Source organism: Hyperoodon ampullatus (assembly GCF_949752795.1).
Source record: "Hyperoodon ampullatus genome assembly, chromosome: 7".
NCBI lineage: Eukaryota > Metazoa > Chordata > Mammalia > Artiodactyla > Ziphiidae > Hyperoodon > Hyperoodon ampullatus.
Window position 1 is genome coordinate 64,625,055 of NC_136920.1, and position 18,622 is coordinate 64,643,676.

The 18,622-nt window shown below is 39.4% G+C and overlaps 1 protein-coding gene across 2 annotated transcripts in view; it reads right to left on the minus strand.

Moving 5' to 3' along the window:
• DENND5A (DENN domain containing 5A) overlaps positions 1–18,622 on the minus strand; it is a gene marked incomplete at its 5' end in the record, with an annotated part of 116,709 nt that overhangs the window by 58,855 nt on the left and 39,232 nt on the right. Inside the window, 4 exons of one of the 2 annotated variants that reach the window (XM_079708804.1) lie at positions 3,130–3,317; positions 13,379–14,036; positions 15,716–15,825; positions 16,587–16,658. In XM_079708804.1, coding sequence (XP_079564930.1) covers positions 3,130–3,317; positions 13,379–14,036; positions 15,716–15,825; positions 16,587–16,658 — 1,028 coding nt within the window. The remainder of the gene's footprint in view (positions 1–3,129; positions 3,318–13,378; positions 14,037–15,715; positions 15,826–16,586; positions 16,659–18,622) is intronic. The other variant, XM_079708805.1, reaches the window with a different exon arrangement.

Sequence of the window (18,622 nt, forward strand, 5' to 3'; positions counted from 1 at the left end):
GCTTTAAAACAAAGTGAATCAGTTATACATATACATATATCCCCATATCTCCTCCCTCTTGCATCTCCCTCCCACCCTCCCTATCCCACCCCTCTGAGCTGATCTCCCTGTGCTATGCAGCTGCTTCCCACTAGCTATCTATTTTACGTTTGGTAGTATATATATGTCCATGCCACTCTCTCACTTCGTCCCAGCTTACCCTTCCCCCTCCCCGTATCCTCAAGTCCATTCTCTAGTATGTCTGCGTCTTTATTCCTGTCTTGCCCCTACATTCTTCATGACATATTTTTGGTTTGCTTTTAGATTCCATGTATATGTGTCAGCATACGGTATTTGTTTTTCTCTTTCTGACTTACTTCACTCTGTATGACAGACTCTAGGTCCATCCACTTCACTACAAATATCTCAATTTCATTTCTTTTTATGGCTGAGTAATATTCCATTGTACATATATGCCACATTTCTTTATCCATTCATCTGTCAATGGACACTTAGGTTGCTTCCATGTCCAGACTATTGTCAATAGAGCTGCAATGAACATTTTCACTGTAATTCTTATTTTGACTTTTACAAAATGATAATTAGGGTTACCAGAAGGAGGTGTCAGTATTAAATATGCAACCATTTAAAGCAACAACAAAAAGCTCCCCACTCTCCAGTCTTTGATATCTACTCTTTACGCATATTTATCAGTAGACAAATACATATAAAAAGCCAGTACCCCAAAACTCAATGGTTTTCTCCATCATTGTGAAAGGAAAGTCAAAATGGAGTCAGTATTTCTAAGAGAGATCTCTAAAATGGAGCCAGGAAGCCATTAAGGAAGTACGATGTTTGCATGACTCAGCCTGGATGGAAGCTGACCTTTTGACCTGATGAAGAACAGAACACCAGAACACCTGCCAGAAACTCAAGATACTAATCAGACCCTTACCCTAAAACAATTCGTGACAGTCTATATACTTACAAGACCCCTACCCTAAAATAACCTGTGATTTCTTAAGGACAAATATTTTGACTCGCATCAGAGTCAATCACAACTCTCACCAGGGCAACTTTTAACAACCTCGTGTTTTTTGTCTTTATAAGCCCCTGACTCTTTCTCTTCCTCGGAATACTCTTTCACGGTTAACTGAATCTGTGTCTCCCCAATTGCAATTCTTAAGTCCCCAAATAAACTCTGTTCTTTTTGCAGCCTCCTGCATTTTTTTTAGTTGACATTATTTAGATCTTTTCTTCCTTAATTAATCTTGTCCCACCCCAAACACCACAAAGTGCTATAGATTCAAAGGAGGCAGAAACGGAAAAAACTACAAGGAAGATATTCTGATTCTAAAACCAAAGGCGAGGGACTTCCCTGGTGGTCCAGACGTTAAGAATCCACCTTCCGGGGCTTCCCTGGTGGTGCAGTGGTTAAGAATCCATCTGCCAATGCAAGGGACACGGGTTCAAGCCCTGGTCAGGGAAGATCCCACATGCCGCAGAGCAACTAAGCCCGTGCACAACAACTACTGAGCCTGTGCTCTAGAGCTCACGAGCCAAAACTACTGAGCCCATGTGCCACAACTACTGAGGCCCGTGCACCTAGAGCCCGTGCTCCGCAACAGGAGAAGCCACCACAATGGGAAGACGGCGTACCATGGCGAGAGGTGGCCCCCGCTCACCGCAGCTGGGGGGAGCCTGCGCGCAGCAACAAGGACCCAATGCAGCCAAAAATAAATAAATTAAATTTAAAAAAGAAAACAAGAATCCACCTTCCAATGCAAGGGACGTGGGTTCAATCCCTGGTCGGGGAACTAAGATCCTACATGCTGCGGGGCAACTAAGCCCGCGTGCTGCAACTACTGAGCCCACACGCTCCAGAGCCTGTGCGCCACAACTAGAGAGCTCACGTGTTGCAACTACTGAGCCCACGCGCCGCAACTAAGACCTGACGCAGCCAAATAAATAAATAAATAAAAATAAAACCAAAGGAGAGAGAAAGAGAGATGCAATTGACTATAACTTAAACATTAAGGGTATGATCTAATTATCAGGCATGTTCATCAATATGGCTGCCCAGACATGCCCAACAATGTGAATGCTGCTTAGATCCATTTCCATGAGAACAGTCTCTTCTTTGGAGGTCCTCTTACTCATATTCCTCAGCTATACATAAAAATCTTCCCCCAAAAAATCATTGATGGAAGGATGGGACAGAGTCATGCTGATACCAGTGTGTGCATAGTCCAAAGTCTTCTTCCTAGGCCTTTCTGTTGACTACGAAATTCAGAGTAGGAAAGGCCTTCCCCCAGCTAGTTTCATACAAGCCACAAAGTGACCAAAAGAGGTAGACCAGTTCTCTTGGTAATTCTAGGAAAATAAAAACCAAGACAATCTTATTTCTAATGATGCTTTAAATCTACTTTAGAATGAAGCAGTAGATAAACAAATATTTTTTTTAATCAATTATTTTAGTATTTGAAACAGTAGGAAAGAGGAGCAGGCCATCCTCACAGCAAGCGAGGAGAAGCATCCTCTCAAGGCCTTCCTTATCTTCAGCAAGGTAAGTTTTCAAAGCTACATTCAGTACTACAAGAATCACTATGATCAGGTCAACTTTTACAGAGCAACTATGGCCTATAAAACAAAACCACTGATTTATTAATACATGTCTGGCTACTAAAGCAGTTATAAAATTATATTATGTGGAATTTCTTTAAAAAATAGGGGGTAGAAAGTACAGAAGTAACATACAATTTAAATGTATGATAACTGTTAAAGCTAAGTATTGAAAACACAGAGATTCACTATGCTACTCTTCTGTGTAAGTTTAAACGATTACATAATAAAAAGATTTTCTTAAAAATATGTAAAATATCATGTTTGAAAAAGGCAGTTCACAATAGTATAAACAGAGATTAGTATAAAAGTATGTCAGGTGATAGAGGAAACAAGTGTTTCTGGAATTATATAAATAGAGCTAAATCTTCATTGTTTTTACTTTTTTCTTGGAAAGTTGTTTGTGTTCCCCCAAATAAAAGAAAACAAGCTTGGTGATACCACCCTGGGCTCATCCCAAAGCCCTTCTCTCCCAAATCCTGTGTCAGGGTCACAGACACCAGCACCCAAGCTCCACATTTTTCTTACCTCTTGAGGCAGCTCCAGTTTTGACCGGTCATCCAGGCCATTGGAATGCAGGCCCATCAGGTATGGCACAGGAGCATCTAAGAAATGTAGGAGAGAAGCTGGGAGAATAGGAACATAGACATGCTGCCACTGGAAAGGAAACATGAGAGCTGTAATTGTCTCCGCCACAGTCATCAGTCTCTGGTAATCTAGGTCAAAAAAACAAAACACACACAAAACCAGTCAAAAACAAGGTACTTGCTTCTCAAATAGTAAGTTAAAATCTTCAACACAATTGCACATTTAGAAAGGAACAGGATAAACTTCAGCAAGGGTATGCGCAGAGTATGATTCCCTTGTGGGTATCAGAGAGACAACCCAGAGACCTCAGTGGACCACAAGCTGAAGTATACCCCCCACACACAGGTCCATGCTAGTAATAAAATTTCATATAGAAATACAATTTTTAAAAAAAAGAAATACAATAGGAATCATAAATAGCACCTTGCTCCAAATACTAAACCAGAATGTTAAGTAGATTCTCTTCAGTAGAAGGAGAATGGGGAAGTGGAACAAAAAGAAAAGGAACAGTGGCCTAGTCTCTGTTCAGCATGAATGTCAAAACACCTCATTTACCACTCACATGTCTGCATTCTACAAGGAGCTGATGTGAACTTTGCCTTCAAGATCAAGCCCAAAGAACCTTCAAGCATGCAGAGGCTGGTTTTCCACACTAGCCAAGTCTGCCTTCCACCTGGCAACCTTTCTTGAATGGTAACAGCATGAAAGTGTCATTTTAACACTTTGATAAAAAGCTCCCCTAGAACCTGAAAGACCCAGAAGATTGACTTTCATTACTCAAAACTCTTATTCTAGGTCAGAGAGCATATCTTGGAAGAGAAGCTTGTGCTCAAAGTTTAGCTTTTCTTCAGAATGCAATCTCTAGACTTGTTTTTTTTTAAATGAGTAAAAAATACATCAGCAAAGCCAATACAATAGATTGAGATTTAACACATTACTATTTACAAATGGTATGCTGGTTTCAGACACTTAAAGACAAAGTAGGAACATCAATTTTAAGATCATATGAGTAATATCCTCCTGGAATGGCTGATTTCAAATGAGTTTTCACAGGAGTTAAACAGTTTTATGCACTAAAAACTCAGCCCACCATTTAAGCAAACCTCAGCTTGGTTCATAAATGAGTAATAAATAACAAAAAGCTTTCCAGATAATGAAGAAGAATGAGCAGGAAGTGAGCAGAAGCTGATATATATCAACTAGGTTTTAGCAAAGCATCCTGTGTGCTCACCAGTAAAACTTTGGAGCAGCTTACCACCTTGCTCCTGGCTAAGCATGCCCTGGAAATAGTTTTTTTTTTTAACTAGTAATGCAAATAAATAAAAATTGATGACTAAAACTTCATCATCTCCAACATGTTGAGTACACTCTAAGCAAGTGCCTCAGCTTCTTCGGGGAAAGCTAAGGCATTTGATAGATAATAGATAAGTGATGTAAAACAATCAGTGGGTAAAACTGAGCTCAGAGATTTGGTCATCAATAATGATTTTTTTAAAAATACAGCTGATTTAGCAGAAGGACAAAAGAGCGCAAGCTTTTCATAGTCACTAAAATCAGGAACAGACTGATAAGAGTTCAAGAAGAAAGTCGATCTCATTTTTCACTGTGCCCCACAAAGCACTGCCATTCCCATATTAAAGACTATTTGGTGAGGACCCTCTCCCAATTGAAGCAACAACAAAAATATTTCCCAAATTACAAAAAAAAAAACACTCTTTCAAGGATTAAATAGATAATCTATATAGCCTTTCGGAAAAAGTATTTACTCCAACGTGAGAGTAAGCAACAACTGAGGAACAAATTTAGGCCACTGCAAGTTCTATCTTCAGCCTCTTCTGAGATATCTCAGTTGCACGGGGCACCTGTACAACTTTGCTTGTTATCTTTCTGTTGAAATCTTCCTGCTCTATGATTAGTCTAACAATTATTATTAAGAAGAATTCTAATGATTCTCTAGGTGAGGCCTCAGTTTTTGTATCTTTCACCTCTCTTCTAGATATGAATGCTTGTAAATAACCTACTAAGAGCAATAATCTTGAGAATCTCAGACATGATAAGAATATACTTTAAAATTCAAACTTAAGATGATCAAAAGAATGTAAAGCTGTGGGAGAAAACCTCCAAGAGATATTTAAAGCTGAAGGTCCAGTCTTACTGTGTCCCAACACTGGCTCTTAAACACACATTTTGAATAAATACTACACTGAATAATTTCTCCCCCGTTTCAGTGTACACACACATATAGACACACACCATTTCTGGTTTTTTTTAAAAAAAAGGCAGGAAGGAGCAAGGCCTTTTCAATCATGTGAAAACCAAAAAGCTGCTTCTTTTACCAAAAGTCAATAAAGCAGGTGCTACTCCTTTACGTGGCTGGCATTCCTGACAGGTCTGCTCAGAGACACGAACATCTCACAGGGGTCCAACAGACACTCTGAGTAAAGGAGTCCCTGAAATGCCTTCCTCATGAGGCTTCCTGGACACTGGACTACTCCTTATAGTGTACCTAGTTACAGTGTCAGGGAACATCTATCTACTCTCTAATCATGAAACAGGGCATGCTAAAGTCTGAAGGAAGGGGCTTCCTCTGCTCCATAAAAGCAGGTTTTTCAATAGCACAGACATCTAGTTCTGGTTTTTCCCTACTCTTCAGGATGAGTCTAATCCAGTATCTGAAACTCAGCCCACTTATTTCTGCTAGAGTGGGTAACCTTATTCGCCTCAGATTGAAATCCCTGAAGTAGTCCCTGTGATGCACTTGAAAGTGTGCGATTCTTAGAAACAAAACACTTTAGGGGGTGAGACATAATCTCCTCTTTCAAGGCTAAACTGCTTTCTATTTATATGGTTTGGTTTTACAGATACTAGAAACTTGGAATTTTATGGCCTCTCTGGTCTGAGTTGTGGGTTTCTTTTTCCCTACATTTTTGTATTTTAAAAAAGCAACAACTCATCTTGAAGGATGGCCTAATAAACCATGCCTCCGGGATCCATCAACCTGTGGTACCCACACTAGGATGCTGACCTCCCAGAGCTGTAAGCAACAGCACAAAATCCATTTCTATACACCAGTACAAACGATAAAATCAGTACCTCCTTTGCCATTGCCTGTCTCTGTGCTCATCATGCCAAGAAGGTGAAACTAATAAATAGGAAACAGCTGAAGGTCATCTGCATCCAAAGAGTTTAGCCAATCAAAATCAACTGGAAACACTTCAGCTCGAGGCAACTCTCTGGGTTTTCTCACAGCTCCCATAATGCTGTAATGAGCAATTACTTTTAACAAAAGGAGATAATGCAAAGCATACTGGGATTACAACCACTTCTGAGTGGTGAAGAGAGAATAATCAGCACATTCTTATGACTTCTTTCTGTGCAGAGAAAGACATTAGACTTGGCATCACTTTACAGATAAGTTCACTCCTAAAACAAACTACAGGGAAGTTCCTGCAAATCAGAAATTGAATTAGAAACTGTCCTTGCATACTCACACTTCTGTGAAAACTGTATGAACAAGGATGTTTCTCATGCAATCTTTGTTCTTAGGAAACAACCTAATCTGTGTCCTGATATCTCCAAGATAAATTGTTAAATGAAAGAAGGTATAAAACAATGATTAGTATGCTCCCATCTGTGTTGTTTTTAAAAGGTAGGGCTTCCCTGGTGGCGCGGTGGTTGGGAGTCCGCTTGCCGATGCAGGGGATACGGGTTCGTGCCCCGGTCCGGGAGGATCCCACATGCCGCGGAGCGGCTGGGCCCGTGAGCCATGGCCGCTGAGCCTGCGCGTCCGGAGCCTGTGCTCCGCAACGGGAGAGGCCACAGCGGTGAGAGGCCCGCGTACCGCAAAAAAAAAAAAAAAAATAAATAAAAAAAAATAAAAGGTATACATGCTGTATATGCATGTCTATGTCTGGAAGGAAACAGGAAACAGTGATAAGTCTTAACACGTCACTGTACATACACCCTTTTGTAATATTTTAAATTTCTACCATATGACTGAAATGCTTTTTTTCCAAGTTTTACTTTAATATACCATATCAAAATGTATCTAATGTAAAGAATATTATAATTAATACATGTGCAACACAACATTAAAAATAGTGCATTATATAAAAGTATTTAGGAGGAGGGCATAAAAAAAATCAAGAGATTATTTCACAAGGGTAGGATTTTAGATCAAAAAGAAGGGAAACAGGGACTTCCCTGGTAGCACAGTGGTTAAGCATCCGCCTGCCAATGCAGGGGACATGGGTTCGATCCCTGGTCCGGGAAGACCCCACATGCTGCGGAGCAGCTAAGCCTGTGTGCCACAACTACTGAGCCTGCATTCTAGAGCCTGTGAGCCACAACTACTGAACCCATGTACCGCAACTACTGAAGCCCACATGCCTAGAGCCCGTGCTCCGCAACAACGCAATAAGAGAAGCCACTGCACTGAGAAGCCCACGCATCGCAACAAAGAGTAGCCCCTGCTCACCACAACTAGAGAAAGCCCGCACAGCCAACAAAAAAAAAAGGAAACATTGAATTCTCTCTGCACTGTTTTTCCACACATTATTTATTTGCTTTAAAAAACTATTATTTTCATTAAGGATGCACAAGAAACTTGATCTCCGGCTACCACAGGAAGGAGAGAGGAAGGAGATTTCATTTTATTCCCTTTAAAATTTTTTGATTGCATTACTTTGCAAAAAAAAAAAAACTAATGTAAGCTTATGTATAAAATAAGCCACAAGGATACACTGTGGAACACGGGGAATATAGCCAATATTTTATAATATGTATAAATGGAGTATAACCTTTAAAAATTGTGAATCACTGTATTGTACACCTGTAACTTATATACTATTGTACATCAACTATACTGCGATTAAAAAATGAATTAAAAAATACTAATGTATGCATTTGTTTCCAAGCTTGTCTGCACTAGTTGAACTTATTACTGGGTTGTATAATTTAACCAAATATTATGTAAATAAATGGTAAGATATGAGGGCAAAAAAAAAGAACTGTTTCTCTGAAAACAAAATTAAATGCTTTAAAAAGACTCAGTAAAGCAAAGTCACTAAAAATACAGCAATTGAATTAGGCATATCACTTAAGTGCAGAAAACTTGGGAAAACTAGCATCTACTATGGTTCTTTTGCAAGGTCCTTTAAAAGTTCTCGCTCCACTTTAAAAACTGGAAAACTCAGTGTGAATGAATTATGGGTGAGATTTATGCAAGAGAAACAATGCAGACCCCTGATTAGTGGATCCATAATCAAAGAAAATGCACAGACACTTCATCAAAAGACTGGTGATTATACAGTCATATGGTTTAAATTAAAATGTTTAAGGGATGTATATATCCTTTTAGGATTCCCAAACTTAAGTGACTTTTCAATTATCGAATTCACTACCCTACTAAATCACATCAGATAAAGAACTTCTGCTCTCTGTATAATTTTAAAACAACCACTAAAAAATATGCTGTTAAAGAAAAACTATCTCTATAGGGATCAAAGAACAAAATTATCAGTAGTAAATAAAATGATCTACACATATCTTAAAAGAAAGATTTTCCCTAAATAACACCTCTTTTCTATTCAGAAGGCAGGACATGTAGTGGGCAACAGCAACTCTGAGTGCTGATGGCATGTTTTTCAAGGGCCAGAGAGATTTCCATCCACATGAGTCCTCTGAGTCATAAATAAAAATTACTTCAAGGGCTTCCCTGGTGGCGCAGTGGTTGAGAGTCCGCCTGCCGATGAAGGGGACACGGGTTCATGACCCAGTCCGGGAGGATCCCGCATGCCGCGGAGGGGCTGAGCCTGCGCGTCCGGAGCCTGTGCTCCACAACGAGAGAGGCCACAACAGTGAGAGGCCCGCGTACCGCAAAAAAAAAAAAAAAAAAAAAATTACTTCAAGAAAACCAACCTGAATTGTTTCAAGTTCTCTATTAACAATAAAGAGCACAATCTACATCCAATAAAAGACAATCCACTCCATTTTAGCCTCAGCCATGCTCAGCAATGCCCAGGAAGTTTTCAGAAAAAGTTTTTTTTAACCATGCTAAGCATGACTTTTAGGTCCTGAGTTCAATTTGATTCTGCACACAAACCTTCTCAACTGCCTTCAAACCTCTTAAAATTATTATGTATACAATAACCCATATTCTGGGAAATATAAGAAGGAGCACTGAAGGGTAAAATGTTACCTATCATATTTCTGGTTTTAATCCTCCTTTTCTCACCTTTAAACATCCCCAACTGCATCATAGGTATTAAAATGCCACTGCACATTTTAATACCCTATCTGGTTTGGTTTCTTCCTCTGTTCTGGTCTAAACCAGACAGTCTTCACTACTCAACCACGTCTCTGTTTCAAAGTACAGTTGACCTTTGAACAACAGGGGAGTTAGGGGTGCCTACCACCCACACAGTTGAAAACCCGCATATAACTTTACAGGCAGCCCTCTGTATCCATGGTTCCACATCCAAGGATTCAACCAACTATGGATCATGTAGTCCTACAGTACATAGTTATTGAATAAAATCCACATATAAGTGGATCCGTGCAGTTCAAACCCATGTTGTTCTAGGGTCAACTGTTGTACCCAGCTCCAGTCTAGAAACAGTAACTAAAAAAGCAACGAGAATTGTACAAGTCTATACTTCACCCAGAGACAGAAATCTGAAACATCATTATTTTAAACAAGTTGCAAAGTAAAACCTCAGGAACCACATTTTAGTCAACAGATGCTTTTGTCCAGTCTGCAGTGTTCAACAAGAATGTTGTTACCAACGTTTAAAAATCAAAAATTTCACATAAAAAATCTGGGTCCTCATGAAAAATTGGAAGACCTAGTAACATTAGGCCAGCATTTCCACAAGGAATTAATTGGAGCTAACTAGTGGCTGTCCACTTTAGATGCAGTATATGCTCTTCAATTCAACAGAGTCTCCATTACTTCACCTTCAGAATCCAACCATATTATACCACTTCGCTGTTACCTCCCTAGTCAGAGACAACATAATCTCTCACTTAGATTGTTAAAATGGCCTCCTAACTAACGTTATTCAGACTCTGCCCATGGACCAAATCTGGGACATTTGACCATCAAAATAATCAATCATAGTAATGGCCTATATAACCTACTGAATAAAATAAAAATCTATGAGTCCATACAATAATAAACAAGGGAGAATGAAATGTTCTTCCTCACAGTAAAATGCAACCATCCTGGTAACTGGTTCAGACTAGAATCATCAATGGATGTTAAAGCTATTAAGCAAAATTTTGAAGAGAAACAGTGTATTTACAGGGTTTCTCCCCACAAATTACTTCTTAATTACAAAGGGAAAAATGATAACTTTCCAGTTAAGAAACTCAGCAGACATCGTCTTAACCGAGTGATCAAATTAACATTACCAAAAATGGGACAAATGAACACCATGTGCCTCCTATGATGATAAATAGACATTATGTGCCTCTAGATACAATGCACTGAGAGAACCACAACATCACTTCTGTGATATTACAGCCAAAAATTTATAACCTGAATCTAGTCATGAGGAAACATCAGACAAACCAAAACTGAGGGACATTCTACAAAATACCTTGCCTGTACTCTTAAAAAATGTCAGTCATTAAAAACATGAGGAATTTACTACTAAAAGCAATGCATGTTACTGGACTAAATCCTGGACAAGGAATTTTTAAAAAAAATTATCATTCACTTTTATGTGAAATCTAAGAAATAAAACAAACTAGAGATTATTAAAAAAAAGAAAGAGACTTACAGATATAGAGAACAAACAAGTGGTTACCAGAGGGGAGAAGGAAGAGGGGGAGGGGCAATATAGGGGCATAGAGGATTAAGAGGTAAAAACTATTCTGTATAAAATACACTACAAGGGGGGCTTCCCTGGTGGCATAGTGGTTGGGAATCCGCCTACCAGTGCAGGGGACATGGGTTCGGGCCCTGGTCCAGGAGGATCCCACATGCCGCGGAGCGGCTGGGCCCATGCACCACAACTGCTGGGCCTGCACTCTGGAGCCCGCAGGCCACGGTGCTGAAGCCGCGTGCCGGGAGCCTGTGCTCCGCAGCGAGAGAAGCCACCACAGTGAGAGGCCCGCGCACCATAACGAAGAGTAGCCCCTGCTCGCCGCAACCAGAGAAAGCCCGCGCGCAACAATGAAGACCCAACACAGCCAAAAATAAATAAATTTAAAATAAATAAATAAGCTACAAGGATTTATTGTACAACACAGGGCAGCCAATATTTTATAATAACTATAAATGGAATATAACCTTTAAAAATTGTGAATCACTATGTTGTATACCTGAAACATATAATATTGTGTATCAACCATACCTCAATTTTTAAAAATTTATCATAACAGACATTATTGGACACTGGTAAAACCTGAACACAGTACTGTTATTTTATCAATGTTAGATTTCCTAAATTTATTAATCATACTATGGTTATGTAAAAAAAATGTTCTTGTTCTTATGAAATAAAAGCTGAAGTATTGAGGAGTCAAGGAACATGGAGTCTACAATGACTCTCAGTGGTTCAGTTATGTTTACACACATACAGAGATACAGAGGGAATGATAAAACAAATGTGGGGGCTTCCCTGGTGGCGCAGTGGTTGAGTTCGCCTGCCAATGCAGGGGACACGGGTTCGTGCCCCGGTCCGGGAAGATCCCACATGCCGCGGAGCGGCTGGGCCCGTGAGCCATGGCCGCTGAGCCTGCGCATCCGGAGCCTGTGCTCCGCAACGGGAGAGGCCACAACAGTGAGAGGCCCGCATAACGCAAAAAAAAAAAAAAAAAAAAAAAACAAATGTGGCTAAATGTTAATAACTGGTGTATTGTGGGAGAGTGTACAAGAGTTCTTTGAACACTTCTTACAACTCTTCTATAAGCTGAGAATTATTTCAAAACAAAAAGTCAAAAATCTTAAAACCTCCAATGACTAAGCATCTCAGAGTAACAAAGTCCTTACAATGGCCTACAGGACTCTGTACAATTTGGCCTCCTGTTAAGTCTCTAACACTATCTGCTACTACACTCCTGCTCTCTCACACCATGTTATCTACCAGGCTTCCTCAATGTTCTTGAACATACCAATCACATTTTTGTCTCAGAACCTTTCTACTTCCTGTGCCCTTTGCCTGGAATACTTTTCCTAGACATTAACGTGGGTTGCTCACAGAGGCCTAACCTAATCACTCTATTAAAAATTGGAATTTCCCTTCCCCCAATACTATCCTTCCTGTTTTATTTTTTTCCACAGACCTTATTACCACCTTACATGCTATATATTTTATTTATTTATTTAATCACCTCTGGAAAAAAAAAAAAAAGGTGGGGTGGGGGGGAATTCCCTGGCAGTCCAGTGGTTAAGACTCGGTGCTTTCACTGCCAGGGCCCAGGTTCAATCCTTGCTCGGGGAACTAAGATCCTGCAAGCCATGAGGCCAAAAAAAAAAAAATAAAATCACCTCTTTTTCCCCACTAAAATATAAGTTCTATTATAGCAGGGATTTTTATCTATTTTGTCCACCCTGAATCTCTAGCCCCTAGAATAACTCCTGGCACACAGCAGATTCTCAATAAACATGTACTGAATGAATGAATTTTATGTTACTTATCTGGCTCCTTTAATAAACATTTGTTTCCTTCTGCTCTGTTTTACTGTTTTGTCCAAATCTGCTGCTCACATCACTTAACGTCTCATTTATAAAAACAATTCAGTTATAACAAACAAACAACAGAAAAAAGCAACACATCCTCGTTTTCTCAAATATATTTTTTCAAATATATGAAGGATCATCATACTGTCAGGCTGAGGAAGGGGCAGAAATAACTCTGCAGAGTGATAGAATAGAACTGATGGAAAGTCAATTTCCCATGACCATCAACTCCTGCCTCCTCTTTTCAGCATCAATCAGACGTCAGAAGGCAGGGTTCCCCTCCCAGAATGGAGTGCCCAGCAAAAGGCCATGATGATAGCCAATTAGAAATGGTAGGCCTCTCGTGTTCCATTAATTTGTCATCCAGCACCTACCTGCAAAAGTTCTGAGTTTTGCTCAAACTGTAACAGCCCTTGTCCTTTACAGTCAGCCCTACTGTATCTGATATGGAAAGAAGAGAGGCCCTATGAAGGGAGAGAGCTCTAGTAAGCACTGACTTACGCTGTGAGTAGAGCAGGATTTGAAACTCCAGAAGGGCACAAGTAAAAAGTTGAAACACATTCTCCACCCCAAGCAGTTCAAAGACCTCTTTGACAGGAAAGTCGAATAAGGGAAGCTCATTGGTACTTGGTCTCTGGCAGACAATTGGCCCATAGACCCCAGAAAACTTCAAGGACCGGCCAGGAGGTGGGAGAGGCACCTCGTAGAGTACATTGTATATGTAGCTCTCTAGGGGCAGTGGAGGGGGCTGAGGTGAAGTGACTGCCTGGTGAAGTTGTTCCAGCACACTCCGACATGCTTTCATGAAGGACATGGGCGTGATGAGGCAAATGCACTTAGAGACGTAGAGTGTATCCCGGCTAATGTCGTAGGAGTTGAAGCGCTGCAGCTTGGTCCCAGGAGTGCCTTCACCATCCTCCATGTCACTGTGGTCTCGGCCATCAGCAAGGGGAGCATGGAGGACATCATACTCAGCATTATGCATGTGGTAGAGGGTCTGCATTGCACTGCAGATCTGCTTGCTAGTCACCTCCTCATAAAATGTGAGGGAAAACCCAAATGTCCGAGAGCCATCCTCCCTTGTGATAATAAAGGCATGGAACTGAGGCTCCCTGGGATCAGCCTGGGTCTTGAATGCCAGCCCTTTGGGCATGCATAGCTGCAAAAGACACAAGGAAACAACTGGTGAGAACACTCACTGCTGATCCTCTTCTCAGAACACCATCACTACTTATTTACTTAAAGAGCACCTACTGTGCTGGGTATCTGGGATATAAGACCAACACAGCAAAATATCTGCCCTAAAGACCTCCCATTCTAAGACACACAAGTAACTAAAATTATAATGCATTTATCAAGGCTATACAGAAATATACACAGTTCTAGAGGAACAAAGAACAAACAACTCAGTCTCAGCCTTCATCAGAAAAGGCTTCAGAGATGAGCTTATGCTAGGATTCATCAGGTAGATAAGAGAAAGAAGGGTATTTCAGGGGCATGAAGAAAATGCACAAAGGAGGTAAAAGAAAGCTTGGAGAATTTAGGTAGGTGGCTCAGCATGACAGCATGTATTAGGAGATGATGCTAGAAATATATCTAAAAACCAGACATGCAACTTCATACCTAAAAATAAACAAAGTTTTAGGTTCTATCAGCTCACAAGATTCTGTCATCAATAAAATCTTCTCTTTTCATAGAAAAAAAAAAGGGTGTTCATTTCATGTAATGCAAGGAGATGACATAATCAGGATAAAGATGCACTTTTTTCACTCTAACTCAGATGGGTTATATAAAGAAACTTGGGTAGCTAATCTAACTGACCTGAATCAATCAGCTTCCATTTTCCACTTTTCCACAAACTTGGCTATACAAAGGAACTACGAGGAGCCTGGGTTAACAAGTACAAGGAGCTACATTATGGTATATCCATTACCCTTGAACTTGACTTCTCAAAGCCTAAGTGTTTCTAGAATATAGTATGTTAAAAGGAAATAAGCACTGGACTAGGAGTCAAAAAACTTGAGGCTCTCTACAATTCAGTTTCCTCTCCTGTGAAATGAAGATAATACAGTTTACTCTGCGTACTTCACAGGGTTACTGCATGCATCAAACAAGATCATCCTCAAAAAGCTATTAAAAAGTAACAGAGACAGTACAAAGATATGGTTAAGAGCAGAGTTCTGGAAACAGACTATGGTATTTAAGCTTGCTCAACTGCTCGTTAGCCAAATGACACTGAACACATTACTTAACCTCTCTGGATCTTAGTTTCCTCACCCATAAAATATGTGTCTGTGTCTGTGTGTGTTTACTTAATATTATCTACGTAAGGGGTATTGTGAGGATTAAATGAGTTAATTCATGTATAATACTTATCACAGTGCCTAGCACAAGGTGAATACTCAACAAACGTTAGCTTATTCATGGTAGTATTCATCTACAAATTTAAAATGCTGCCCTATCTAAAATTATAATAAAACAAAAACACCCATTTCTGTCATATTACTCAGATATATACAATACAGAAGAAAACTGCTTTAAACCTCACTTATTGTATAAAATCAATGCTATAAGCAACCAATAGCTCAATCTCACAAAAAAAGTTCACTGACCCAATACTGTGTATTTGTCTGACTCAACATAAGCACCTTGTGACTTCTGGTATATCTGATATATTCCAAATATTTGATATAGTGATCAAAATGCAGAATCACAAACAATATGCATATAAGAAGTTACTGATGCTTGGTGGAACCACTGCTACCATAGTCTGAACTCACAATCCTACTGTGAATTACTCTGTAAATTATCTCATACTTGTAGCTAACAAATACTAACCATTCCCACTGCATCTTGGTCAAAGGGATTCCAGTCCACGTTCTCAGGATATCGTGCAAGGACCTTAGACTTGAACGTTCGTCTCAATGGTGTCTGCTCAAAATTTTCTCCTGCAAGAAAAAGAATGAAGCAAGTCATCTCCACAAAGTCCCCTGAAACCACAGGTTATGAATATCTGAGCTTGGTAGTCCAGCAAGGTACAGAAATGAAGGCAAAAGGGTTAGTATGCCAACCATCTAAGAACAGGAAAGGTATTATAGTTATTAGATCAGTAAGAAGCTGGAAAAGTTTAGCACGGTTAATACTGGACACTGTTAGCTACCTTGGCTTTTCTTTAAAATGAAATCATTACTACAATCTTCTTGGGAGGAAAGGGGTGAAAGCACAAGGAAAGATGAAGGATTATATCCATCTTTTTTTTTTCCCTAAAAGCTACATTTCATTTGCTTAAAGTCAACTAATAACATCACAGAAGCATAAATTATTTTAAATTCAAAATAAAGTATGCATTTCTATGATCTCTGAAAAAATACAAAGGGAATTAAAAAATTCAAGAACATTAAGAAAGCAGATTTCAGGATAAATCCAATGAGCTATTTTGTCAATTGAGAATCATTTGAAATTTCTGAAATTCTCCTTTGTTTCCCCCTTCCCCCTCCTAAAAACATTAGAGCATACTAAAATAAGAACACTGAAGAGAAAAGAGGAAGAATCAAAGAACCCACCACCTAGAGGGATACAAATATGAAAAAATCTATTGGTTGAAAAAGGCATAAGAAAGTTAGGTCAAAGGGTATAAAATGCCACTGGAGAGACTTATATAAGAGCCACCAGAATGCTCTGGGTGTTCTCAATTTTGTTTTGTTTTTACCTTCAGTTGTACTTGAAATGAAAGGGCTGGCACCATCCCTGGCTTTAGAAGCCTGTATGTACTGGCATAATGCTATATGATAAATGAAATAACATAGTATTACAATAAAGCAATGTTATTCAAACGTTTTTGACCATGACCCCAGTATGAAACAAAGTTTATATCATGAAGCAATAAACACACACATGATATATATTAATATATATAAATTCACTTAAAACAAAAATTTCACCAAAAAAATACCCTTACTATATGGAATGTGTTCTCATAATTTCTACTCTTATATCATTAAAACCAAAAAGGCTAACTGCAGACCTACTAATGGTCACGATTCACAGTTTGAAAAACACTACAAAATAGTATAATGGGATGAAGAGCTCAACAGGTATTAAATTATTATAAAGCCACTAGTGCTTTTTCTAAAAGTATATCACCCAAATATTGCTTTTCCCAAGGGATTAGGGAGAAGGGAACAAATTAAATGCACCTAAATATTTTGAACAAATAAATTTAGTAGGAATCATGGAAAAATATGTGAGAAACATGATCAAGGACAATTCAATTGAATTCTATATCTATTTACTGAGTAATCATGTTATACAAGGGCCTTAGGTACTGTGGAGGATAGAGATGAACCAGATGAAACACCCACCCTCAAGGACCTTTCTGTTAAACGTATAGGAAAAAGAACATACACAAATAACAATTTCCCAGGAAGGTTATTATCTGGGAGGCTCCAGCTTACGTGGTCTATCCATTCAGAGCACACTTGCACAGGATCCTGCTCACGGGCTCTAGTTGATAGAATAAATTCTGTTCCAACTAAAGTTTTTATAAGTTGGCTTAGAACCCAAAGGGGCTGGTGATTATTAAGGAAGATGCACTCCTCACCAACACAAGACTGGGATGAACCTAAAGTCAGATAGTCCTTCACTCTAAATCAGCCCAGAGGCACCTTGAAAGTTTTTAAAAACAGTTTATATTATATTACTTCTAAGGCACCTGTTCCAGAAACTAATAATGATTCCAGTCAGTGAGTTATTGCTTTTAACAATTAAAACCTTCACTTCCATTTTCTCTCAGATTTTGTCCACCATCATCATCAGAAGCCCACTTATTCATAATTTTCAACTTCTGACAAGACCCAACCTTCTTTCTGTTAGTAAAGCAAGTTCCCCAACTCAATTCCTCTAATTTCTAATCCCTTCCTCCAAACTGATTTTTCTGAAACTCTTTTCTAGCAAATTTCATCTCTCAAAATACATTTCATAATCTTCACTAAATAAAACTAGCAAAATCAGCCGGCAGCTGGTAATACCAGTAGCAACAAAGCCCTACAGCTATGTTGAGCTAGTCTCAGAGTTTTCACTAACACCTGCAAAGAGTGCAAAGAGCCCACCCATGGCAAGCCTGCACTCACTGTACAAAGTAATTAAACAGCAAGCAGCTGACATAAGGTCTTGTCTACAGTCTGACATTCTCAGAATGTATTTTTAAACTGCATTCAGTTCTGAGAGAAGATAACTATTTCTTCCTCCTAAGCTTCTTTATTTTTAATTGTCAGTTTGCTCATTTCTTCCTTAGTAGGCTAGAAAATCCCCTCAGTAAAAACCACGAAATATTTAAACACATACAGGAATCAGGGCAGTTAGCAATGTCCTATATGGAAGCCTTTAGAGAAAGATGTTTTCCTAAGATGGCTACAAGGTGCCCCCTAAGACATGAAGAGCATTCAAAGGATGGAACAGGGGACTATTTAGGGGGAGAATTTTAAACAACCAGTGAGATGTAGAATGGAGCCAGAAGTGCACATGATGAGCTGACCTGCAGTGTAAACAAAGAGGTGGGGGAAGCTACGAATCACAGGGTGAACTGGCCTTCAGATCCTCTGTCCCCACCGCTACCTCTCCACCTCCTGCTCCTTCTTTAAACAACTGAGTAAAGAAGTCTTGTTAAAGAGTCAGGTTCTGAGTAAAGGCACAGCAGAGAGTGCCAATCTCAGACAAAAGTCCTTCTGTGTATTAGACTGGACCAGT